This window comes from Denticeps clupeoides, chromosome 1 (assembly GCF_900700375.1).
Source record: "Denticeps clupeoides chromosome 1, fDenClu1.1, whole genome shotgun sequence".
Taxonomy (NCBI): Eukaryota; Metazoa; Chordata; class Actinopteri; order Clupeiformes; family Denticipitidae; genus Denticeps; species Denticeps clupeoides.
Genome location: NC_041707.1, coordinates 23449411 through 23475592, shown reverse-complemented (window position 1 = coordinate 23475592; position 26182 = coordinate 23449411). Strand labels below are relative to the sequence as shown.

Below are 26182 nucleotides of genomic sequence, written 5' to 3'. Positions count from 1 at the left end.
CTCGCCATTCGAGTGCGGTTTTCCACGTTATCCTTAGAGCCGGCGACCAAAAGTGGCTTCTTTTTTTTTTTTTTTTTGCAGCCAAACCCTCTCGTGGATGTTCCGCGCGGTCCGTCTTCCTCGTTTATCTGCTTTCTTTAGCGTTTTTTTCTTTTCCTTTTTTTGATGTGAAGTTGCATGTTTAGATCTGCTCACCTCTAATTCTCTCCACACCGAGTCCTGGTTGCACCTGTCCCACGCCATCCAGCCGCTGAATGACGGCACGAAAAAGAGGGGCGAAAAAAAAAAAAAAAGCCCGACCAGAGGAGAAATCCAGCCGCTCCGCTCTCTCTCGCGCAGGGAAGTGCCCCTCACCGGGAGCGGACCGAGGGCACCTGTCTTACAACTGCTGCCCGTCACATGACGCGGCTATTAAAAGTAGGCAGGGGAGCGACTCCTCTCACGCCCCGCCCACTCGCAGCGCTGCCCAATGACGCGAGGCCCAGGAGGCGGGGCCCGGGACCTCTGAAACCAAGCAATTTTCACTAAATAGGATTTCTCATAGAAGATTTTTTTTTTTTTTAAAGCGCATTATTATGCTAGAACTGTCTGGCTTAATATTTTAATAGTACATTTCTTTCCGCCGTAGCAGCAGAGGCGGGTGTCCGATACGTTCACGTTAATACTGGGTTGTCCCGAATGGAAGTATCTTGTTGAGGAAGGGTCCCTGGCCCAAAGTGAGTGGGTAGTTAGTGCATAAAAAACCTGACGTATTTCCACGCATGTCGCCTCATTTTGTTTAAAGAGTCAAGTGTGTGCCAACCTACTCACTTGTTTCTCGCGAGATCTGGCATCGCGTTTTTTTTTTCAGTAGTTCCGATGTTTTATTTCTGGGAGCTCAGCGTTAACACACATGCGGCAGCGCTCTACTACATTATTATTATTATTATTATTATATCGCCATTTATTCCGCTTCAACACTTGATGATTTCATTTGCCTTCACAGACCCTAATGCGCTATTGGGCATTGTGAAGTGGGAAAAAAAAGAGTCTCTCATTCCGCCGACCAGATTATATGGGCACCACTCTAGTAAACCGTCTAATCCTAATGACTTTTGCTTCAGGATCAACATCGCCGTAAGGCTACTTTATTTAGAAAAGCTGCGGAAATCGGCCTGGTTTAAAAAAAAAAAAAAAAAAAAAACCTAGACGAGGAAAAAGAATGATTTTCGACAACATGGCACTGTGGACTGCGGCCCTTTCCATGCGATCCGCTCCTGGCACGAGCAGCAATTCACCGTCTACTTTTAATTTATGAACTCCTCCGCTCCACACGGAACTGCGTGGGAATTATACCCCGCGGGTTAATTTAACGCTAATTCCCATCCCTTACGGTTCCGGGCACGTGAGCGTAATACAAATCATCCTTCATTTTTTTTTTTGACGGCATGTTGCGGCGCGGACGCTGGGCGACGAGCAAATGTACAGTGTCAACAGCGCGTGTTGACGCAACAAGGCGACACGCCGCGATAACAGAAGCCGATGTGGACACCCGACACATCGTTTCCCTCCCGGAGTCCCCGCGCCGCGGATCTTCAATCGAACCGCGTTTTCCACCGTGAACGGTCCTCCCCTGCACCGCGCCGAGCGCCTTCCGGTTACTTTTCGTGCCTTTGGCCCGTTTCTTATTTCCAACATCACTTGTTGGGAGAATTAACCTGGCTCCAGAAGTCTTATCTTAGCATTTCAGCAGAGCGTAGAAGAACCGAGATTCACGGGAGGATGCGCGCGCGCGCGTGCGTGCGTGCGTGCGCGCGCACCTAATCCGGTAGTGGCGGCGGACCGTGTCTGGAGACTGGGGGGCAGGTGGTGTGTACTGACCAGCAGCCTCAGCCCAGTGACCTGAGCAGAAAACATAAATACAACGCAAGTGAGACATGAGTAAAACGTACAGGACGGCCCACTGATGCCACGTGGAGGGCGGAGTCAGACCCACGCCGTTCATCTGCAATAAAGGCAACCGTGTGTCAACATAGATCGCTGCAGTGGTGTTTATTTGGGTTTTTTTGTTTATTTTTTAAAAATCCCAGACAGTCGGACCCCAAAGTTGCAGGTTCGATCCCACCCAGAGCGAGACTTAACACTGAGTTGCGGGGGGGGGGGGGGGGGGGGGGGGGGGGGGGGCTGGTCTTGTAACTAATGACTGTAATTAACTCTGCGTCATCTGTAATGCCTTATATAGAAGATGATTGCAGCAATTGTATAAGACCACGTTTGGCGTGGATTTACTAAACTTGGGTAAGACAGCTATGTAGACTGTACAACCATGATGTTATCATGTTATCAGCACAAACTAGTGTTAAATATGGCAAGCATGCCTAAAAAGAACAAGATGAACCATGCTCTGGCAATCGTTCTGTTTACATGTGCAGAGGAGAAGAACTTCGCAAGAATTTAATCTTTATTTTAGGGCTGCACGATAGATCTTGCAATTGTGATGTCGGGAACGCAGGATAACACTGTAAATCTTGGCCCGAATCATTGTAGTCGTGCTCGGGTTGGGTCGGGTTCAGTTAAATGAGCATTCATGAACATTCGAGTCTATAGTACCTATCCTTTCTGTATGATTTGGTGGTAGTAGGGTGGCAGTAGCCTTGGGGTAACACACTCGCCTATGAACCAGAAGACCCAGGTTCAAATCCCACCTACTACCATTGTGTCCCTGAGACACTTAACCCTAAGTTGCTCCAGGGGGGGACTGTCCCTGTAACTACTGATTGTATGTCGCTGTGGATAAGGGCGTCTGATAAATGCTGTAAATGTAAATGTAAATGATTTGCTATAAACATGTTTCGCTGATTGGTAAAAGCATTTCGCATGTTGTAAATTAGTTTTATTAAATTAGGGCTGGACTAAGAAGGAATTGGTGTTTTTTTTTTTAATTTCATTAAAAAATGTATTTTCCCTCTTAGTCTAGCGCTTGTAGAAAGCCTGGCTTTTAAAAAGTTGTACTTGACACCTCTAATGCAGGGGAGACTTGCTGATCCAGGGCTGAAGACTGCAGTTTGGAACACAGAATATAGAACATATATAAATGTGGCACTAACTCCTATTCTTCCGTGCCAGGTGGTGAGCCAAACAAATACAGAATATTTATTATCATAGGGGGTTTATTACTTTTCACAGGGTTTTATACGAACACCACACCTCTTCAAAGCCACACCCACCCTGTACAACAGCGCTGCTCTCTTAAAGCATCCCACACATTTTACAAGTCGTATGTGTGATGTCACAATGACAGGCCAGGTGGGAATGGAAATGGCGTCGGGCGACGTTGAATGCTAGTTAGAATTGCAAGAACACAAGGCAACACAACAAATTTGTATCAGCACCTAAAACTGTAAAACCTAACTTATTCCATTTTTATACCAACAGTTCCTATATGTTATCATAATGGCACATAATTATATTTATTTAGATGCATAACTGTCCATAGCACAAATCAAAGACAGTAACTCAACAGTAGTGGTATTAACAGAAGCGCAATAAGGTGAACGGAACTGTCCAAAGTGCACCAGAGGTTCTGAAGGTGGCACAGACACTGCGTCTGGGAGGGAGTCAGGCAGAACAAAGGAGGAGTCTGTCTGTGGAAAGGTAGTCCCTTAGAAGCCCGGTTCCACCATGGCGGCTTGAAACATTTATTAACTCCAAGTCGGAGGCAGATTTGGGCCAAAGCCTTGGGAGCTTAGCTTGCAGTTTGATGACATCTGCTTGCACACTTGCTAAGCTGTTTTTGCGAGCTGTATGAAACCATTTGGAGAAAAGTGACCAGTATATCGGCAAAACGTGTCTCAGCAGTTTAGAAATAAAAAGGCAGCAGCCTATCTGTCAGCCTGGAAGGTAAATGGTTACAGCCCTGAGCAGAGAATATCCCCAGATCCAAGTCTCCTCAACATTTTCAGACCTCCAACAGACCACTTTTTCGCAGACTTCTGGCACAGTTGGACTAGGCCACATTAGGAAGGACTGCGGGTTGAAATTGAAAATAACATCACCAACACAACAATGACGACTGCAGAGAGGTCCATGGCTAGGTAGCGCCGGCCTGTCTTATTTTTCCGGCCTGGGAACATGCAGCGCTGAGCTACACTCCCCACACAGTGCGAGATATCATGGTCACGGAGGAAAATGAGTTTGCGGTCCCCTGTGGAAGCGCTGTACTCCAAAGAGACGCTGTTTTGGGGCTGTAAGAGCTGGTTAAAATCACCATGCACTCATGAATGATGCATATCCATCACAGGAAAGAAAAAAAAACATGCAGGTTCAGTCGGGAGACAACCAGCATTAAAAGCATGTTTACGCACGTGCTGCGTGTTGCACATCAAAGAGAAACCGGCATTAAACCGAGACAAGCGATAAAAAGGCGCTCTGTGACTTAAAACAAGATACGAGGTGATGGATTTCATTCTAGCCAGGTTGAGCTTGAGCCGGAGGAAAAAAATTCTATATATACATTTGATTATTTTTTAAACAGAAAGGGGAGAATGAGACTCAACAACTCCTGCAAACTGTGCACATGGTGCCTAACATCATTGTAACTCCATTCTGTGTGAAGAAGAGCAAACACCTTGTGCTTGCTCTACAATGTGTGTGTGTGTGTGTGTGTGTGTGTTTAAGGGATAGGAATTAGGTCAGTATCAGAGCATTGTATCTTCTGGTAAAATCATATCATGAGATTGGGGGTGGGAGAAGCTCCGGTGCTGCTCTACCCCTACTGACTGCATGCTAATTACGATGAGGAATGGAAAATGAGATGGAAAAAAAGACATGTCGCACATATTTACAGAATTTCACCGGCCCAGCATACAGAGCATAACAACATGCCAGAAATTCCTGACGGCATCATAAAAATTATTGGCTCATCATCTTTTTTTTTTCCCCTTACAGAAAGCATTTCTCCTGATTTGCTCCCCTCCCTTTCCTATGAAACCAAGGTTTACCACTGGGGCATGGTGTGGAAAAAACACAGCATGGACTACTGGGAAAAGAAGATGAGGTTGATTCCCATTTTCAGTGAAGCATCTTATTACATCAAGAGAAAGGGCAGAGTTAAGATAACTAGAAAGGAAAGAGGAACAACAAGATGATAGCAATGGAGGGAAAGACAATGGTGAGTGAAAATGAAGGAAAGGTTGAAGACATCACCCCTATGCGGACAATGCATTTAGGTAATGATGGGGCTTCTGGGCTTCTTAAAATCAACATGGATGACTTTTCAAAGCCAGAGATCAGGTCCAAACCTGATATTTACCACAGCAACAGCCGTTCCTGACACATGCAGATCACAGTGATACTGATGTCTGGAAAGGGAAAACATGAAGGCAGCTGAACTTTCTTGACAGCTGAACGACAGTTTCACAGTTTTCGCTGACATACATAGATGAATGGGACACGTAAAGTGACATCTTGGATCAACTGGTAAAGTATCTAGGGTTTTTGGATGTTTGCAAGATTATCCTGTTATAGCCTCCAAAAAGCAGAAAAAGGCTGCTCTTCCTCATGGAACTTGTACCCAACATACAATTGTAAATATCTGACTGCATAAAGAAGTCACAGATGTAAAAGTAGTTCTATTCAGTTCTATTTTTTTTGGCCTAGTATGTGCAAGCACATACAAGGAATTTAATTCCGGTAGATGGTGTCTCTCAAGTACAGTGTAGAAAATGTGTATAAGTGTTATTTGTACAAATTGTTTAATATGTTTATACTGTTTATAAATATATATACAGGGTGGGCCATTTATATGGATACAGCATAATAAAATGGGAATGGTTGGTGACATTAACGTCCTGTTTGTGGCACATTAGTATATGTGAGGGGGCAAACTTTTCAAGATGGGTGGTGACCATAGTGGTAATTTTGAATCCAACTTTTGTTTTTTCAATAGGAAGAGGGTCATGTGACACATCAACTTTATTGGTAATTTCACAAGAAAAGCAATGATGTGCTTGGTTTTAACATAACTTTATTCTTTCATGAGTTATTTACAAGTTTCTGACCACTTATAAAATGTGTTTAATGTCACCAACCATTCCCATTTTATTAAGGTGGATCCATATAAATGGCCCACACTGTACTGAATATAAATATATGTAGGAATGTACCAAGGTCTATATGTGTGTATAAATCTAAATCTTATAAACAGATAATACAGATAATACAGATGTTACAGAATGTATACAAAGAGTGTTCATAAAGTGCAGTGCAATGCTGAAGGAGATTTGCAGTATTGTTTAAAAGTGTGACTTAAAACATTAAAATGTAACCTAATATAAATTTTTTGGATCTTACTATGAAGATTTATCGCGTTTTTGATGTTGTATTGCACGTTCTTCTGCAGGTGAACTTCCAGATCGAGCCACTACAGCTTTACTCTCGCTTCCTTTTTTGAGGAGACACGGTGCACGGCCTGGTCACATAATTCATCTCAGACCTTTTGGTTTAAAATAAATCAACACAGACAAAGACAGCGGTACTGTGATTAATTGAAGGCCATGAACTGGATTTTCTTTCTCAGAGGTCCACATCTGTGGGGTGTGGGAATATGTTTGGAAAGGAGGTGTGTCTGTGTTTTCTCCCTTGTTTGTGGTTGGTTTCTGGTCCTTTTTCATCAATCGTTTTACCACAAAAAAATGATTTGCATGATTGTCTTCTTCCCACGCCTTTGGCAAAACAAAGCCTGTCTCACCTACCATGACTCACACATTCAGGTATTCATCTCTTAAATTGGGGCTATTACTGTATATTCAATGCCATGGAATACATTAAAATTTACTTCTTTTTCACTTTTATTACAAACAAGTCTAATTTCAGACTGGACTGAAAAGATGATCGATAACACCCTTTTATATGACTAGTGCATAGTGTATAATATTTTTAGCATAAAAAGAATGCAAAATATTCACAGGTGCTTTCAGGCAATCATGAAATTAATTTTCCAAGGGGACATTTCATAACTGAAAGGCAACAAGGCCGCACTTTAGTTTAATGAGGCAGCTTATGCCTTTCCATCCGAGCTGGGCTGTTGTCTCCTATTCAAACTGGACACCTATAAAATAAATGGATAAGTATAACCTGCGACTATTAACCTGGCATTACAGCTTTCCTGAAGATGATTGCACAATGGTTGACAGTGCTATTGGAACGGTAAATAGTGCCTAACCGAGCATTGGTCCCCCGGCCCCCAACGTCGCGACATTAAATAAGACATCACTGTATCTATCCTTTTCTTTCCTTGCACACACCCACCCCTCTCTCCGGGGGGCTGTCGTGACCAGGGAGGTTCGTGTTGATATGGTAAGCAGGACTAATCGGCACTGGCGTTGGCCGCTCTCGACCAGATGACGCGTGTAATTAAGGAGTAATTGCCACATCATCTGGGCATTAGGAAAGATGATATGTGTGTGTGTGTGAGAGATATAGCGATGCAATGCATCATGGGTGCACAGGTCACTTTCTCATAAACTAGAATCAGTAAAGACAAAAAGACAATATGACCATGCTTTTGACTGCAAAATTTGCTCATCAAAATTATTATTATTATTATGATTATTAGCAGCCACAATTAAGCAATTAACTCTCCTTCACTAATTCATTCATTTTCATTCACCCACTCAATCCATAGGACTATTTCATAAACCATGCAATTATTCATCTATTTACATACGAAAGCATTTATATACAATCATGCACACTTACATATCCATCTTCAGTATTACCATAAATATTCACTTAGACACATTTTTCCTCGTTTATGCATTCCTGCCTTTACATCCCTAATTCACTTATTCTCTTGGTCACTTCACTATTTTATGCTAATTTGCATACTAAATGACACTGTTACTCACAGTAACCCATTGGTATTCATTTTGTCTTAATTACTGGCTAACGTATTTACTTCCTAATTAAGTCAAGCACTCCCCAATTTTGCCCTGTAGCTTATAAAGCTTTAAAAAACAACACGATATCAGAGGAGTCCTTAAATGGCCTACATAGGAATAATAGGACAGGCACTGGGTTTGGCTAAAACAACAGAGCTATTAATCTTATCAGAATTTTAAGATGCTGCGAGGCTATACTTGAACTAAGCACCAATCATAAATTATTCACTGATCAGCCACAGCATTCAAACCACTGACAGGATGTGCAGATTCTGGGGAGAATGTTGTTCCTTGTTTGAGAAAAGTACACTTTAGACAAAGCAAATATTATGTCCCCCAGGTTTTTAATATCATTGCTATCTTGATTGAGCAATTAATGTGTCTATGGTTTGAGTCCTGCAGCATTTCTGTTTAATAATATATATTGAAGTGTGTCTGTTAGTGGCCTAGGAGCGTCGCTACAATGAGTACTGAAAGATAAATTTAAAAAATAGTTAAGTAGTTGAAGAGTTAATCTTCAATTCCTGTTGTTCCTTTATCCCATGACCACCCCATTGGGACACACTGGCACAATTAGTTGCCACATACTCATCTAAAAACTGTTTATAGGTCAGAATACAATCTGGCGGTCAACTTTCACAGGACTCATCCTCATTTGGCAGAAGAAAAGCAAGAGAAGTGAATACATCTCAGGTTGGAGTGACTGCAGATGGGAGTTTTTTTCTCCAGGAAGGGGGGTCGGTGGTGCAGTGGACTGATAACCTGAGATGGCTTCTGGGTAATTTGCTCTGTGTTCCCTATCACAGCGGAGGCCCAGAGGCATGCTGGGACGGGGGAGCATGGCCATAATGGCAACGCCAATGGCTCATAGAGATATCCCAGTTGTTTTTCATCACATCAATTTCATGCCCACGCTGCCAGTCTCCCTCCACAACATGGAGACGGACACACAAACTAAAAGAGGGAGAGAGACATTGCAAAAAGGAGAAATATGAGGGGATGGAGAAAATAGGTGGAGAGAAGGGATGAGAAAAAGGGGACCCATATAGGCCTTTTTAGAGCATAAAAAGAATAGCAACCATATACCTATATAACTGTATGAATCTATTTATCAAAGTGGGTCAGAGTGTCTCTGTATGTTGGTGAAGTGTTCATAACTGTCCAGACTTGATTGTTTTATCTATTTGTGGAGGACTGTTGCAATAAGCCGCTTCATTAGACATTCGAATTCACGAATTCACCTCATTACAACAGTCCCTGTCCAGGGATGGCTACTAATTAACAGATTAATAAAACAAAAAAACACAAGCATAAAAAAAACAACACCCTTGCTTTCGTTATCGGAGCTGTTGAAGGAAGACAAATGACGTTTCAACCAATACAGTTTTTAAAGTGAAAACCCCAAATCTGACATTTACTTTCCATTACCGAAATATATCTTTAGAACTACTTTTCTTCTGATGAAGACATAGTGAAATATTAATCCTTTAACTTCTGACTCAAAATCAACACTATCCACAGATGTAGCTGCAGGTGGGGATTATAATGATATTATATTATTTTCTAATTAAATTATATGAAATGACATTTCACAATAAATTTAATATGAATGACACTATTGCATCTAATATATATATCATATATAGCAAAGAAACAAGAGTACATTATATTATGTCATTCATTTAAAATGATTTTGAGACTGAGCAACCACAGGAGAAATGATCTTTTGTTAAGACAATGCTTTAGTTCATAAGACAGTTAAAACAGCAATTAAGACAACCCTTTAAGGAACAGAAATAATGATTACTATAGGTAAATGTAACATTATCAATAAAATCTAAAAAAATACAAATCCAAAAGACCTGCGTTTAACAGACTGGATCTGAGCTCCATGTTCCCAGGAGAGACCTTAAGTTCTTTTGTTTGCAGTCATTTCTTGACAGCATGGAAAAAATAACATGAGGGCATTTTTCCCTGGATCTTAGCTATTTTTAGCAGCAAGATATTTCATATCTCGCAGAGTATCTGTCATGCCTTGTTTCTGCTCGCTGGAACCAGCATCCTGAGTGACGTTTACATTTGGCTGGCAGGCCTGGCCACTGACTTCAACCTTAAGATGACGATCTGCACTAGACAGTCCCGCAGCCTTCATATCAGGGCACCATGGCACTCGTTTATTCAGACTCAACACAATTATCTTGCTTCAAGGGCTTCATTTATAGTCACGTCCTGGTGGACCGTGACGGCTCAGTCCATGCCTGTTTACTGGTTCCTACAAATCGCATTCTGAATAATCTTCATGAAACATAACGAGGAAGCGACATAGACTAACAGCTTATATAGGAGCAAATCTTCGGGTATGACTGGTTCCACTAGCCATTTTCCACGCAAAGTTCTCTCTGTTCAATTTTCATACAAAATGACATCATTGTTATAAGGCAGAGAATGGAATTCTCAGTCTCTAACAAAAAAAGCAATTAAACCCAGTACCTCTGAGTACATAGATCTGATCACAAACACAGACCCTGTGAGAATGAATGAACCCCTTTTCTGTCTGAACGGCCCCTGAAGAGTCGCGGCTCATTGTAACTGAAAAAGCAGGATGACAGGAGCTATTGGGCCGTGGAGAAGACACCATTTTGAAAGTTGGGGTAATTACCTTGTGAGAAGAAAATGATAGTTGTAACAACTTACAGAGCAGCGTCACGTCTGTTGGCATTGCTTGTAAGACAAGGCTTCAGAGTCGGTGTGGCGGCACGTTACATAGGTGTGGTGACAACCCGCTTAAGACCGCATGCGGATGCACACGCCATTCACCTTGCGACCAACTGGGGACTCTGCACCTGAGAAGGATGTCCCGCCTAAAGCCCACAACTCTGACAATCCCAGGTTGACGTAATTAATGACGGTGCATTTTTAATTAGCCCTGTGTGGCACGGGCACCACTGCTTTTGTTTATAAAGCCCCACTGATCCGCATATTAACAGCGTTAGGTTAATGATAGAGGTATTTTACTTAATAGCATTTTTATTACTCACGGTAAGTGTGTGACAATTAATTAGCAATGGACAAATTAAACTGCTTGCCGTTAATGGCCTGGCAACACAGGACATTACCGATTTTTAGGGAAATTGACAAATCCAGAGGACTTGATGTGTAAAAATACAAAGCACTTTCTAGCACCATGTCTATATGTACCTGCAAGGTTTTTCTTGGAGAAATAAGTGATTGCACACACACACCCAGCTCTACACAGTCCGCTTTAGAATCAGACATTCTTTGACTCTGGTGAAAAGTTCAAGCGGAAAATTTGCAATTGGCAAGTAAAGTAGGAGAAAGTTAAATAAATAAAGATGGAATAGGAAAGAAAAAGCAATAGATGAAGGAAAACAGTATGGATGGAGCCAAAGTGAGGGAGAGAAGGTGGGAGAAAGTGGCATCAGGAAGTGACATCAAATAATGGACTACTGACAGCATGAAGGCATATAATCTTTTGAGCTTGAATCTAAAGGTAATCTTCCATTTAAAAATACAAGCTGTTCCTGGCTGAATGGAAGTGCAGAGACAGCAGAACGGAGGGAGGCTCATGGAGTCATGGAACAAAAGGACAAGGCAAAAGGAATGGCAACGGGCTATCACAGGCACACTCTCTCTTCTTTAACAGCGGACACTACTTTTCTTATGGTAATGGTGAGCAAGCATGAGTGTTCCCACACACACATCATAGTAAAAGATCTTGATCCCTTTGTCTTCTGGCTTCAGTACAGTGCTGACAGACTGAACATACTTCTGATGTACATTTGAAAACCATGCATACAAACGCACACAGACCGCTGCCTATAATATATAACATACAGATGCCATATGTGTGTGTTCAAAGTCTTCAAAGAAATATGAAGGAGCAAATGCCTTTCTGTTTATTCAAATATCAAACTATATATATATATATATATATATATATATATATATATATACACACACACACACACACACACACACACACACTTTCATGCTAACACACAAACAGGAGGCGGTCTGAATTGCGTGGTCGACAGAGCTTTACCAGGAACACCAAAGACCCTGGCATCACATCATTGCCAGCTGGCATCTCCTTCTGTGCCAGTCTCCCAAACAGCAGGGAACAGAACCTCATCCTATATAAATGCAGCCTGGAAGAGTCCGGCCACCCGTTAAAATGCGCCTGGCGTCTGCATTCACTTGCCCTGGGCTTGAGTACAGTCTATAAACCTGAGCAATTAAAGCATGGGCTTCAGTCTGGTTCCTCTTCTTTGGACCAATCACATTGTCATAAAACACAAGCATCTTATAACAAGTAATAACAGTGATAAAGGGAGATGTAGCCACTTGGGACACATGACAGCGTGTTTCTTGGTGCTGGTCCCAAGCCCAGGTAAACAGGGAGGGTTGTGTCAGGAACAGCATTCAGTGTAAAACTTTTGACAGGTCAGTTGTGCTGACAGAACAAAACAGGGGGGGAAAGCATTACAATGAATTAACATGTGGCTTCTTACCAGCAGTTCAGCTAAACAGAGGAAGGGGAAGGATGTGAGGAGGAGAAGACAGAGGGGAACAGTGGACTGACTCCGAAAGGCAAATCATTTCCTGTCCTTGGTGACAAAAACCCAACTTCTCTCTTGCTCGCTCTTTCTCTCTCTCTCTCTCTCTCTCTCTCTCTCTCTCTCTCTCTCTCTCTCTTTTTTCCTTCTTCACGGCTCGAGTCTCCAAGAACAGGAAGTGACTCCCTTGGAACTTCCATTCACATTGACCTATTTTTGGAGGAGGGCTGGGGCGGGTGAGGGAGCTGGTGAGAGCTGGCAGTGTTGGGGGAAGGTGGGGGTCTGTGTTTCTGTGGGTTTTTCAGTGTGCCGCGGCGGACACGAGGCACCGCGGGGGGACGCGCGGCAACATTCCGTCCCGTGCCCTTTTCCAAAGCCCACCTGTTAGCGCTAGTAGTGAGGACTTCGCCACAGGCATCCACCACACCACCTGACCTGGCCGGCCTGCAGCCACAGGGCCTTTTATTTAGCCGTCTTTCCTTGATAAAGAAATGCTTGCCATGTCAGATGACCGTGTACGGCAGGATTCATTACTGTTAAGAACTTGAGCGGCGTGCGGCGGCCTGCGCTCACGTCACAGAAACCTACGAGCTATAATTGTTTCATGGCCATACTGGATAATTGACTTAGGCAAATAAATATGTAATAATTATGGCAATAAGAGTTTAATGGGCTGCCTGCATGTTGCAACTCTGCTTTTAACCAGTGCACTCGTTTCTAAATCATGTAGGATATAACAAAATTAAAAGGCCTGACGTGATATATGTATCAAAACAATATTTTCCAAGCATATGTTATATCAATTTATAAGTGAGGTCCAAAAAATGTGTTAGGTTATGATTAAATAGGTGGACTGGGTGTTAAAATGAGTAGAATTTTACCTTTAGTAACAATAAACAAGTTTTTTTCTACTAGGAAGTTCAAAGCATTACACTTCCGGACTAAAATGAGGGATAAAGCTGCATAAAGAATTTCAAAGAACATTGAAATATTTTGTGACACCTGTTAAATATCAGTCCATATACTGGCCACATTACTAAAACAAAAATGTGTGTGTGTGTGTGTGTGTGTGTATGAGACCATGCATTTCGTTGTATATGGCACTTGTCAATGACAAATGCTGCTCTAGCATTTGCCCTTGGCTGGCTATCAATTTAGCCAGGCAAGCAAGCAAAAGACAGATGTGACGTCTCTTACAGCACAATGGTGTGACGGGGGATCATGAGGCCATGACACATGCTGTCCATTATAAATAGCACTCTATATATAAATATTCGCCATCATAAAGTCAAAAACAGGGAGGGACAATGTTGTGCTTTTGTTTGGCATCTCTGGGCTATGGAAAAGTTGGGCCAATGCAGTCATACTCACAAGCTCATGCTGCACACTTCTGTTGGGAGGCACTTGGAAAGCAAAATGTTCAGGTATCATCAATTCCAAGCCCCTCTTTGTTTCTACAAGCACATCAAATCCGTTTATTTACCTCTCTATCGGAGAGAGTGGCTTGGGACCACCACTGCCAAAAGTAAGGAACATAACAGGCATGGCCATAGCGCCACCTCATCTCCACGCTGGCACCAGCGATGGTGAAGCAATTTGGCACTGGCCATCGTAAGCCTCGCTATTCGCGCTGGCGCACAATGCGCCTCGTGATTTGAATCGCTTTTTTTCTCTGTGTGTGCGAGTGTGTGTCTGCCGGCTTTGTCTCTATTGAAAACAAGTCGTGTGGGTGCAGTCAATTATCCACTGAGGTGTTTGACCACCGTGATTGTAAGCGATCCCAGAAGCTGAGGAAAAGGGCCTCGGATGTGCTGGGTTGAATTAGCGGGCGAACAAAAACTCAATTCAGAAGAAGTGAAGAAACAGCAGTTTTAAATATAAAAAAAATGAGAAGAGAATGCATAGAAAGAATTCCCAGCATAGATAAAGTTGAATCCAGCCTTTTTTTTCGTCCTCCCCTTGTGCCTCTTCTTCTCACTCTCCTCTCCCTTCACTCTCCTCACTGCTGCCTATCACATAGCCAGCAGTCCTTTAACTGTAGCTGGAATTGTGTCTATGGTGGATCCAATACCTTTTTGTACGGAGGTTAATTACTGGCATGGCATGAGGAAATTACATTCTCAAAATAAAGCGTTATGATTGGCTCTCCACTGGCTATTTTAAGTTCGCTTGGTTTTTCATATTAGATTGCAGGGAAGCCAGATTTGCAGAGTTGTCCAATATCAAGTAACCTCATTTTAAAAAGCCTTATTAAATGGACTATTCTGACATGCAAATTACCTTTTTTTCCTCCCTGTTAACTCAACCCAAAACATGATTTATCCTCATGACGATAAAGCTATCCCCAGCACTTGAGTGCACACTGTGCTGTAATGACATAAGCTAGTTTTCTTATTAGCGGCGTGGGTCCTCGTACAGCAATAATAATCAGGGCATCTGGAAATCACTTGATTTTATCCAAACCCATGGTGGGGAGGGGGGTGCCAGAAGTGCAATGCAGATCTGAGGCTGTCATGGCGTGCTGATGTAACCCCCCCTTGTCAAATCACCCTCCCCCAAGAAGATTTACGTGCACCTTCCACTCGAACGAACGACGTCAAGCATGGTTTACATCTGCTGAGATTCCAGTTAGCTGCTCCTGTGTGCACACATACACAAATATATACACACATAGAAAGCATGGCAAATAAAGGGGCTAAAAGCGCTGTTTGTGGGCACAGAGCCATAAACAGAAGCCTGGAGTGGGTTCCATTACAATGGCAGTCGTCAGAAAAGGCAAAGAGAAGCCTGCAAACAGGCCAGCAGCCATTCATGTGCCTCAATACCCCCTACTACACCCTACTGTGCCACTCCATCTCAACATTATATGGCCAGTGTGCCTCTGGCCATGCATGGAAATGTCATGTATGTGTAATGTGAATGATTAATGTTCCGTACTATTATAGGTACAGAATTTCCCTTTTCATGTATAGTGCAAGGCCATGTGCCACAGATGAAGGCGCCCTTCCGAGGAGGGTGAGGGTAAAAATGGCAGGGGCTGCAACCACATTGGGGGATGTGTATGTTTGTGTGACTGTATGGAAGCTGGGTGTGAGACATCTGAGCCTCATGAACATGCCAGTCACAAACACAGGGTCACTGACAAAAAATATATTATTTTAGTGTGTTATAAAGCTTCTCATGTAGAACGATAGAGAAAGACAGCCAATCACATTATTTTAAAAAGTATTACCCCCACTGTGTAGCCTTTGCCCACCAGGGGTGTAGTGGGGGGCTCACAAGAATGCACAGGCAGCATTTTGACAAGATACAAGATGTTTATTTGATCATATTAACATCGTACCAGAAATATTAAAGAACAGACATTGTTTTCCAGTGTCTGAGTTATGAAGTATTTGAGACATTTTATAGACAATAAATAAATAAATAAATTAATTAATTAATATATATGTTTTCATTTCATTTGTTATCACACTCACAATATTTCTGGTTATTTTACCAATATAACAACCAAATATTACTCACTGCCTCCCATCAAAGTTTCACTATGGATAAACTGAGGTTTTCAGTTACATTCAGTTTTTGCATGCATGTTATACAACTAAATGTCATAATTGAAACAAAGCTTCTTGGAGTGAAGGAGTGGGGGATGCTTAGAGATAAAGGCAAAATGCTAATGCACTGCAATCATCCCTCTATTGAGGTGCATTGTGTGTTTGATGCGTTCGGCGAGAATTACTGTCAACCTGCAACAGTCTTAATGTCTACTGCTAAATACCCCCATCACACCTCAGTCTGCTTCTACTGGAGAGTGGCTGACTTCTCAGCCATCTGCTAAATAGGGCCCACACTGAGCTGTCAGAGGAGCAAGGAGAAATAAGGGGGGATGAGGAAAGGAAGTAGGAAGAAAGGAAGGTGAGAGGAGGTCCATTTGCTGCAGACCACCTTCGTTGGTGCCTTGGGTGGGAAGCTGGTGACATTTGTATTATGTGGTCGTTGTCAGGTTAGGTGAGGTTGACACCTCAGCCCTCCTCCTAAATGATTTAATGAATGAAAGAAAAAAAGAAATTGTATTGGAGGAGTGTAACAGCCTTTTCTTCTTTCTTAGGTGTCCATCTCTTCTGGTTCATCATAGACACTGGTCTCTAATGTGAGCTCTAAGAGGTCTGGATGGAGGTGTGAATGAGTGGGGGATGTCACTGAAGAGTACTGATGGAGGCAGGTGGATGGCTGCCATCAGCGTTCGAATGGGAATCATTCTTAGTGACTGACGCTCGGGGAGGGGCTCAGCTATGCACTGCTGTAAGTAGAGTGTGTCAATCCACAGAGACTGTGTTGCTTCAGAACAGGTGGCACTTCAGAGATGCGGTGAAAAAATGAATGAGGGAATGGGGGAAATAAGGGCCAATACAGAAATACAGAATAATATAATCCAAAAGAATGTGACTATTCGGATCATTGAATACTGCTCAGATAATTAAAGTTCCATTTAAACTCTACAGTCTAAGGCAAACAATCGCAGGAAGATCATCTTGTCACTGTTAGGTGAGAGCTTTGCTGTGATGGATTGTACATATATCTGTCTTCAGAGAGATTACCAGAAAAATGTAGGCAAATATGAATCAACTATTAAGATTCAACAAAACTCTGAAAAAGGCAAACATGTTGTGAGGGATTTGCTAATTGATGCCATCTTCTTTCTTCTCTAATCACATGGGTTTATCTAAATCTTAGTTTAATTCGCCGATAGCCAGATGCTGACATGCCTTTCAAGTTGCAGTCTAATCAAAACCTTTCACCAGAGCTACGACTAGATCCCTTTATTTTCTCAAACTGGCTTTTGCCCTGCAGTGGACCTGTGCCACTAAAAACAAAAAAACAATTGATCAGATCAATGATCAGATCAAACTTCTCTAAGTCTTCAATTAAATGTCAATGCCTTTCATCTCTTGACCAGTTTGGTATCATGTTTCACTGTGGCAGATCTTTTACTACAAATCTTACTCTCTGTAACAGGTAAATATATCACAGTGTTCAAAGAAATGCAAGAACAGAAATCTATGCTATTGTCTTTGTTGTATATGTCATGCATAACTGATTGGAAAGTGATTTTGTTTGGAATCAGTGAAAAGAAACGAGAATAAAATAGCACTGCTCAGGTCACTGTAATGGGCAAAGGCCCTGAGAGGCTTTGACTCTGAGACAGGCAGCCACTCGCATTATCTGCCAGTGTGGCAATTAGCCTGTGCAGGGGGATAGCTGGGGTCCTGGGGGTGTGCTTTAATAACATTTTGAACACCCTGACCTCGTTGACAGCAGTCCGAGGAAAGCCCTTAAGGTGAGGACTGCCCAGAAATGGCCCTGAAGGAAACTCCATCTCGCAGTGACAACTTCCTGCTGTGTGCTTCTCTTCTTCACACACGCACACACACACACACACACACACATGCGCATACACATACACATACACACATTTGATCAGTGAAAGACAGAACAACAAAATACTACTACTGCTATTAATTAATTTGCATTTTTATGAATGAAATCATGTCTTATTAATCAGCAAGACCCCTGTCCATCAATTTATCCAGATTCTGTCACGGTATCATTTCGTTTATTTTGTTGTTGCAAGCTGTTTATTTCTCTAAATAAGTCTCACATTGACTGCCACGTTCCTTGACTGTTCCCCCGGTTTAACTCTGCCTTTGTTCTTAAACTGACCGTCCGTCCCTGAACCACTCTTCTGCCTCAACCTCTGAGCCATCTGCCATCGATGTTGCCTACCCATGCCTTCTGACTACTCTTCCGCTTTATCCATTGATCTTTGCATACGCCAATGTAACTATGAACTGTGCTGTTACTGATGCTTCTCCCACCGCCACCGAACTGTGTCAAACCAGCGCTCGGTCTGCGGCCCACGCGACCACCCAGCACTTCCAGCTTCTGTGTGCTGCTGCCCATCACATCCCTGTGCCCACTCTATGCCCACAGGGTCCAGCTGGTGTGCTTTCTGTCCTTGGTCCTGACACAAGCCTTGCACCATGGCCAAGACCAAAGAGCCAATAATATCAGGAACAAGATTGTAGATCTTCACATGGCTAAAATGGGAAAGAAGGCTATTGCCAGCCAGCTAGGTGAGAAGGTGACAACTGTTCGCAAATGCAAGAACCATAAAATATATATCTTGGTTTGGAGCTCCACAAGAAGAGGAATACTGCCTATGACTCCAATAACACTTCCCCTCTGTTGATCACAGCATCAAGCGGAGGATGAATGGAGCCATGTTCCATCAAACGTTGCGTGAGAATCTCCTTGCCTCAGCCAGGGCAATCAAAATGGCTTAGAGAGGATCTGCAAATAAGAGTGGCACACCCCCTACCCCCACCCACCCCCTGAGATATGTGCAAACCATGTAGCCAACTACAAGAAATGTCTGAGTTGAATTTTATTATCATTTTATTTTATTTTTTTGTCTCTTGCTGTTCAAATAAACCTACCATGGAAATTAGAGACAGATGTCAAATTTCAATACACAGCAGGGGATCAAATGACTATTTTCTCCACTGTAAATGTGTATGTTCTGCATGTTCTGCTGTACTGTGTGTTTGAGTATATGTGATTGCTTTGTATGCATGCGTATGTAAATGCAAACAAATGTGTATGGCTGTATGTAGACAGCTTGACATTTCTCTGCAAGCTGCTGTGTGTAAGTATGAGTGTGAATATTAAGTGTGTGTGTGTGTGTGTGTGTGTGGTGGCTGACTGGAGGTGTGAACACAGAGCAGACGTTAGCATTTCATGTGAATTCTGCTCTCTTGTTCTGAACTCCCTTGTTTAGAACTCAATATAGTTCTCTGCCCCATATCCTCACCACATTCATGGACTTAGGGGTCCCAGGTCAGGTCGACTCAGCTGTTGCCCCATAAAACCCCCTTCCGCGTCTCTTAGGACAGGCTTCAGTTTTGTCACCTAACTCATCCGTCACAAAGGTCCAGGATATCTCCTTTCAGTCAAGGCCGTCAGTCCCTCCCTTTCCAGCATGTGTTTGAACTCTTTGTATGAATAAAGCAAGTTATCATCTTCAGCCAGAGAACCGTTGCTCCCTTAATGCTCCTATCAGTGAATGTATTCATATTGAATGTATGTAGAATCACTGAAGATATTTTACATCAAATAAATAAATAAATAACTAAAAGATTTATTCTATTTACAACAAAACTATTTGGCAAATAACAATACATTGCAAATTAGCACAGATATGTCCTTTATTACCTAAATTTTTTTTACACAGTCCTTCTTGGTTTAATAAGAATTATATTATGACATTTTAAATCATGTGTCAAAACATGTTTTCAAACTGACATAAAATTTGCCTAAAAAAGAGAGTCAAGTCTTTCGACAAAAGAAACAGACTTGGCAAGGGGTGTGTAAAGGGGCAAGCTGTGTGTAAAATGCAGACGTAAACAGGACAGCGGTGTCTGGGAGCAAGAGGAGCACCGAATACTGTTGAAATCTGTGAGGACAGGGGGAAAGGTCTAATCCCTGGATTGCTGAACATTCGAAAATCCTAGAAATAGATTAGGAGCTCGCTGTGTGGCTTTAATAAGACACTCTGTATTTCTCCAAAGTCATGAAACGGCAATTGCGTAATGTGCAAAGCCAACATTTCTTGCAATTATCGTTTCCCATTTGGTAAAATGATTCAATAAACACTGATCTGACGTGTCTCGGGCATGCCAAGCAGACACCCATGAAAGACGAGGGCTCATTTTCAAGACCCCTGTGACATCAGAGCATATAAACAGCATCAGCTCAGTGGAACTAATCAAATGAGCGCTGACAATATTGACAGCACCATTAAATATCACAAGAGAAAAGCAGCAACCACTGACCACAGGCATCATCTGATAAAAAAGATAAGTCCACCATAAAAACTGGCCCTCATACCATAATTTGAAACACAGGAAGACATTTCTTGTAGAAGAACTAATAGTGTATTAGTGTACATTCTTACATTTTCTTACCGTTTTTACAGATACTAACTGTGGTTTAATACACATAACAGGCTTGTTTTGGACTGTAAAATGTGTAAAATGTGCATTATTTATTTGCATATTTGTACAACTACACAATGTTATTTAAGTCTGTTGTTATCTGCTGTGATAGTCACTGGCTGGTTATGATATGTGGTCATTTAGGCTCAATTGTTCTGTGTCAGTCTTGAATCTCTGTCAGTTAATCATGAATCTGTTTGGGAGGCATGTTGAAAAATTGTAATGAAAAAAATATGAATATGCATTGACCAGTCTTACACTGTCAGTGCCAACTAGAACGATTTTTACAAACGCTTATCGATTAATTTACACTACATTAGATTAGTCTGGTGTCAGCAAAATTCAACATTCAATCATTCTGTTTGTCAAAGACTGGAATATCAAATCTAATTGTTGACAGAATGGTTCAAAAATAGCAGCCCATTTGACTATATTGGGTTCAATAACACCCTAAATAGACTGGGATAATGGTTTCTACGAGCTGATAGAGGGGGTTATATTACATAAGCAGTTATCTCCCAAATTCTGGCATTTCTGTCACCTCATGAGTCTCCAATTTAACTAATTTAATCTTATGATGAGGTGATGACTTGACTATTGGCGTTGCTAAAATTGACATGTCAGACTGACAGATATTTGCCAGGTCAGTGCTCCTGCCCATTGCAGGAGGCTGATCTGCAGTGAGCTGTGTGTGGAGAAGGGGAAACAATACGAGGGATTTGCCAAACACTCACAAATGCCCTTTTTCTGTTCCTCCACCAGCATTGAAGCTAATGTGCTCTGAAAGGTATCATAGCTTTCACACCTTCCACTGTCTGCCGAGACACTGGGCCAGCTGTCCTTTCCATAGCTCAAACCAGCACTCCAACCCCCCCTTGCAGCCTGGCGAGACACAGGAGTGGCCAGCTGGATGCCTGCCTAAAAACTCCAGCTTCATCCACCAAAAAGTTCAGTCTCCTCCAGCACAGCACTCAAAAGATACAGGAAATGGGGTGTTGAAAATTACGCCAGGAACGATGGAGAATGTTTATCTAGACATACACGCACTCACACACATACACCATACACAAGGGGTCAAAACAAGCCAGGATGGCAAAATATCAGCAAAACAGCTACATAAGCATCTGAGAGGCAGCTTTAAATCTCCCAATACCATGGATCATAACACATAAGAAGCCTCTCAAGGTCCGTGGACAGCTATCTCCCTCATCTACAGGGCTGTTGCAGCTCGGTGGAGTGTGTTTACTTCCCTCGCACACACACTCCCGAAGCCAGCACAACACTGACGTATGATCGTTTAGCCTAAATGAAGAGGCTGATAGAATTACCACGGCAGAGAGTGACTAAGTGAGGAAGTAAAGATTGTAGGTCAGTTTAAAGACCTGCTTCACTGGCGCATTCTTTCATTTTTTCATCTTTTCTTTTATAATCTGTACAGTATGTTTTAGTTGTAGTTAGTATAGTTTAGTTTAGTGTGTATATACATATTTATTTTCTTTTATGATTGCACTGTGGGGGGTTTGTGTGATCAGTATTTTTAATACAGGTTATACTGTGTTTACTGTTAATAAACCTACCATTTCCAGATATTTCCTTTTCATAGAACAAACAATAAACCTGACAGATTTTTTTAAATCTACAAATACGCTCTGGTGTGTGTAGACAGATCATTGTCTCAAATCCATAAATAAATAAATAAATAAATAAACAAACAAATAAAATCACAAAAAGGCAAAGATGCGAGAAGTGGTCAAACTAGCAAACAGCATTATTTTATGAGCGAACTTCAGGAGTCCAGCGCTGACAAAAAAGCCACTGAGCCACTGAGGCTGAGAGCGAGTGCCTGCCAAGAGCTGTAAATTTATGCTCTTCAGGGTTGTGGTGCTGGTTGCAGTGTAAGCTTAATGACAGCTTCTTAATTGTGCTAGCCACAGCAGCATGCGAACGCTGCTGCACCGGTGCACATGTTCGCCCCGATGGCGTCCTGCTCACTCCTGTGTTAAGCGGCAACGCCGCGCCAGCAAACGCATGAGGCTTGAGGTAGCGCTGCCCAACAACTCACAGTGCAATCACTTACATTTGTAATGCAGGGCCCAATGCATGCTGGGAATCTTGCCTAACTGTGGTGTGCCACGGCCACTGCAGAGGGCTTTTGCGTTGTGCTGATTACGCTGGCGATTTGGTTTCATCAGTCAGATGCCACTTGTAGTGTTCTCCAATCAAACTGATGCCTGACTTTAGAAAGCCTTACCGCAAAGAAGTCTCATCCAGAGAAGACATAGACAGACGAGAAAACACTCAGATCAATGGAATCGGTAATAACAGCTAAAAGCATTGCCTCTATCTACCTTGTTTGGTAGGAGTGTCATGTGGGGTCTGCATGTCTGAGTGCAGTTGTCACTGTTCTGGTCTGTCTCCATAATCATATGCAATCATTATGAACATCATAAGATATCGAATTTTTTTTCTCAATAATTTGAGGATTCTATGTATTCAAATTTGCCCACATGTAACTCAGTTTCAGCACAGTTTTTTGTATCAACCAGTTGTTTTTTCATCAATGTAGTCTGGAATATCATCTTTTGGAAACCACAAAACCATAAAATCTTTAGGCTGTGTATTTGCCTAGCCAACATACATGTGTTTATTTGTGCGTATGTGTGTAATTAGTTTGATGTGTATGTGTTTCACCTTAGAACCAGACACTTTGCTGCAGACTTCTGATCTTTCTGCAGTCTCACTCTTGATTTCTTCACTTCTCTCTCTGTGCAATCTCAGCCTCCACTGCCTGGGCCTTTAAGTGGCTTTAGCGATATAAGAATTGATAGCACTAAACCCTTAATAGCCATTTCTCTGTAATCTTTCCTATGAAAGGCTAAACTATGGGCTATCGATTTGTGCCAAAAAAACGGGGGAAAAGTGAAAGAAGGGGGCAAACTCCATCACAATTAAACATCTTGGAGTGTGACAAAGCGGTTTATGGCCTGAGGAGATAAGGCGAGATTGAGCCTCTCTATCTGATAAATATCTGCAATTTTTGGCGCATAAGCAGAACAACAAACAAACAAAAACAAAGGAAGAGTGTAGAAAAGACAAAAAAGGCGACAGTATTTTCTCGATGCTGTCATGCTAGCCATCAGAAAGGCCCTTTTGCAGGCTGCCGGTACCAAATACACAATCTCACACTTCCACAACAGGTGCTGCCATGACAACACATGCATTTATTATATGCAGCTGCCCTGGAGACTCACAAAATGGCTACCATAGCTCGAATTTTTGACTTGCATTCAATGGCATTAAATTCGCATAATAAACCAGAATATGTTAAAAAGCTGAGCAACAGTCACCACAGTGTGGGGATTAGGAAAACACTTTTCATTTCTTTCTGCGGTTGGCAATAGCTGAATGTTCCTGGTGAGGTACGACTATATAGAGAGAATAAATAAAAAAATCTCCCCTCTGTCAGGTTCTCTATAAATGTGGAAGATGGCAGCTGCAAGGTTCCGACATGCTCCAAATGTCTGTGAGGAATGTCATTAATATTTTCCTGATTTAGTGTAAGTAGAGGCGGTTTTGCACTCACGTGCAGATATTTATATATTCATGGGAACAGGTACCACAGAGAACCAGTCATTGTAACACAACAACCAAACACCCATTATGAACAGCCTGTACTCTTGAAGACACACACACACACACACGTCCCTCAACCGGCCACAGCACACCATAATTAAGACAGGAAGTCTGCACCAAGCTCTGTCTCTATTCCTGGGATGTGTGAGTCTGACAGCGCAAAGAGGCACAAAGCTTTCAGGCTTAACTAGATAAAGCAAAATGCCAATGCACACTTCAGGAATGCACTATTAGTGAATCGTTAAAGCCCTAAGCCGGGTAAACACTTGGCTTTATTGTCAGAACGTATCACAAATGATCAGAAAACCTGTGCTGCTGGTTTGATGTATTTATTTGAATGACGTATATATGAATTCCTGCATTGCTTTGTGGGAATGTAACGGAATATAATGAAGTGTTCACATTCAACCCATGTTACATTTTACAAAGCATTTTTTTAATACTAAGAGAATATTTTTAGAATGAATCTGCTGCAAAATAAATAAGTCAATATCTGCTGTGTACACTCACGTTCTGAATGCATTACTTTTTATGTACCGTAACAAAAGCAATACTAAACACATTTTCCCAATGTATTCAGTATGCTTTTTAAAACTATTTTGTTTGCAGTTTGGTGGTTGGCATAAAGATTTTAAAAAGATATTCACAAATCTTAGATAGTGTCTCTTACAGTCAATTGTGACTATTCCTCTTTAGGCCTATGTAGAAACATGCTTTAAATGGAAACTTTGCAGAGAATACATAACTTTTTTGATATCAGGTGGGACTCTGCTTATCTTTTCAACTGCTTTGATGTGATTAGGGCTGTGTGTTTAGCTTGACCCCTTGACCTGTTCAGTCCCAATGGGTTTACTTATTAAAAAAACAGGATGAGGGGTTATTGTGGCCCCTCAATGCCAAAACTATAACCGCTCGAGATGTTATGTTGAGTCGTCTTTGTGTTCGGTCAGGCCCATTTGTGGACTAATCAAGCACTTTGGATTATCTGCATGCTCAAGTTTGTGGTAGATGGTTGTATGTTTGTGTGTTTGTTTACAATTGCTCAGTGTTTGATGGATAGATCAGCCTGAATGCCCACCACCCCGCCCCAATGCAGCAGGAAAGGGTGTGGGCCAGTGTTCCATATGGTTTACTGGCTAAATGGTGCATGGCTCTATTTGTGAGGGACCACTAGAGAGCTTTACAGTTAATGTAAAGAGGGAGAGAAAGAGAAGAAATGTGCGTAAATTACTCTCTCTGTGTGTGTGTGTGTGTGTGTGTGTGTGTGTGTGTGTGAACTAAAGATAGGCAAAGAGAGAAAGAGAGAGAAAAAGAGATGTGGTTGACCTGTAAGATGACTCACAAAGATACAATACCAACACCTCAAGAAAAAAAACAAGCAAAAAGGGACAGAAAACAGAAAAAGAGAGGATGAGATAAAAGAGAATGATCAATACTGATTATTGGCCCAGCTGTTTTTGTCTCATCACTCCATTGTGTGTGTATTTGTGTGTGTGAGTCCTGGTGAGACAGTGTGACATGATTCATGGACATGCCACACCCTGATGCTTCTACTCTTCCATTTCCATGCATCACGGAATGAGTGATGCATTCTCTTTTTCTCTCTCTCTCCTCCATTCTTTCGAACACAATACAAAAGTCCCTTGATGGCTCCTTACTCAGAAATACTATTTGCATGTTCATACAGCTGTGCACCATGGCATGTAAATGCCACTAGCCAATCAGAGAGGCCTGCAGGCTGCAAATGCGCATGCTATGCAAATACCCACAAGGAGATGACCCCCACTGAATTAAAAAATAGCTACAAAGTCAGAGAATTAATGAATGGCACAGGACAGTGGTGCAATTATAGGCACCTTATGAATTCTTAGTAAGCTCTGCCGAATAAGTAATTCACACTCTGCCTTTACTTAATAGACTCCCAATAATGATAATCAAGCACTGACAAGCCAATTTACTGGCCTAATTCTCACACTTTGTCAGGTCCAATTCAGATGCT

At 42.1% G+C, this 26182-nt stretch overlaps 1 protein-coding gene across 4 annotated transcripts in view; it reads right to left on the bottom strand.

Moving 5' to 3' along the window:
- The window catches only part of ppargc1a (peroxisome proliferator-activated receptor gamma, coactivator 1 alpha), a 264032-nt gene that overhangs the window by 32569 nt on the left and 205281 nt on the right, over positions 1–26182 (bottom strand). For 2 of the 4 annotated variants that reach the window (XM_028969936.1, XM_028969944.1), the window contains exon 1: positions 196–326. The exons of the other annotated variants lie outside the window; for them this stretch is intronic. In XM_028969936.1, coding sequence (XP_028825769.1) covers positions 196–243 — 48 coding nt within the window. In that variant the 5' untranslated portion in view covers positions 244–326. Of the gene's footprint in view, positions 1–195; positions 327–26182 lie in introns of those variants that run through there. 4 annotated transcript variants of the gene reach the window in all.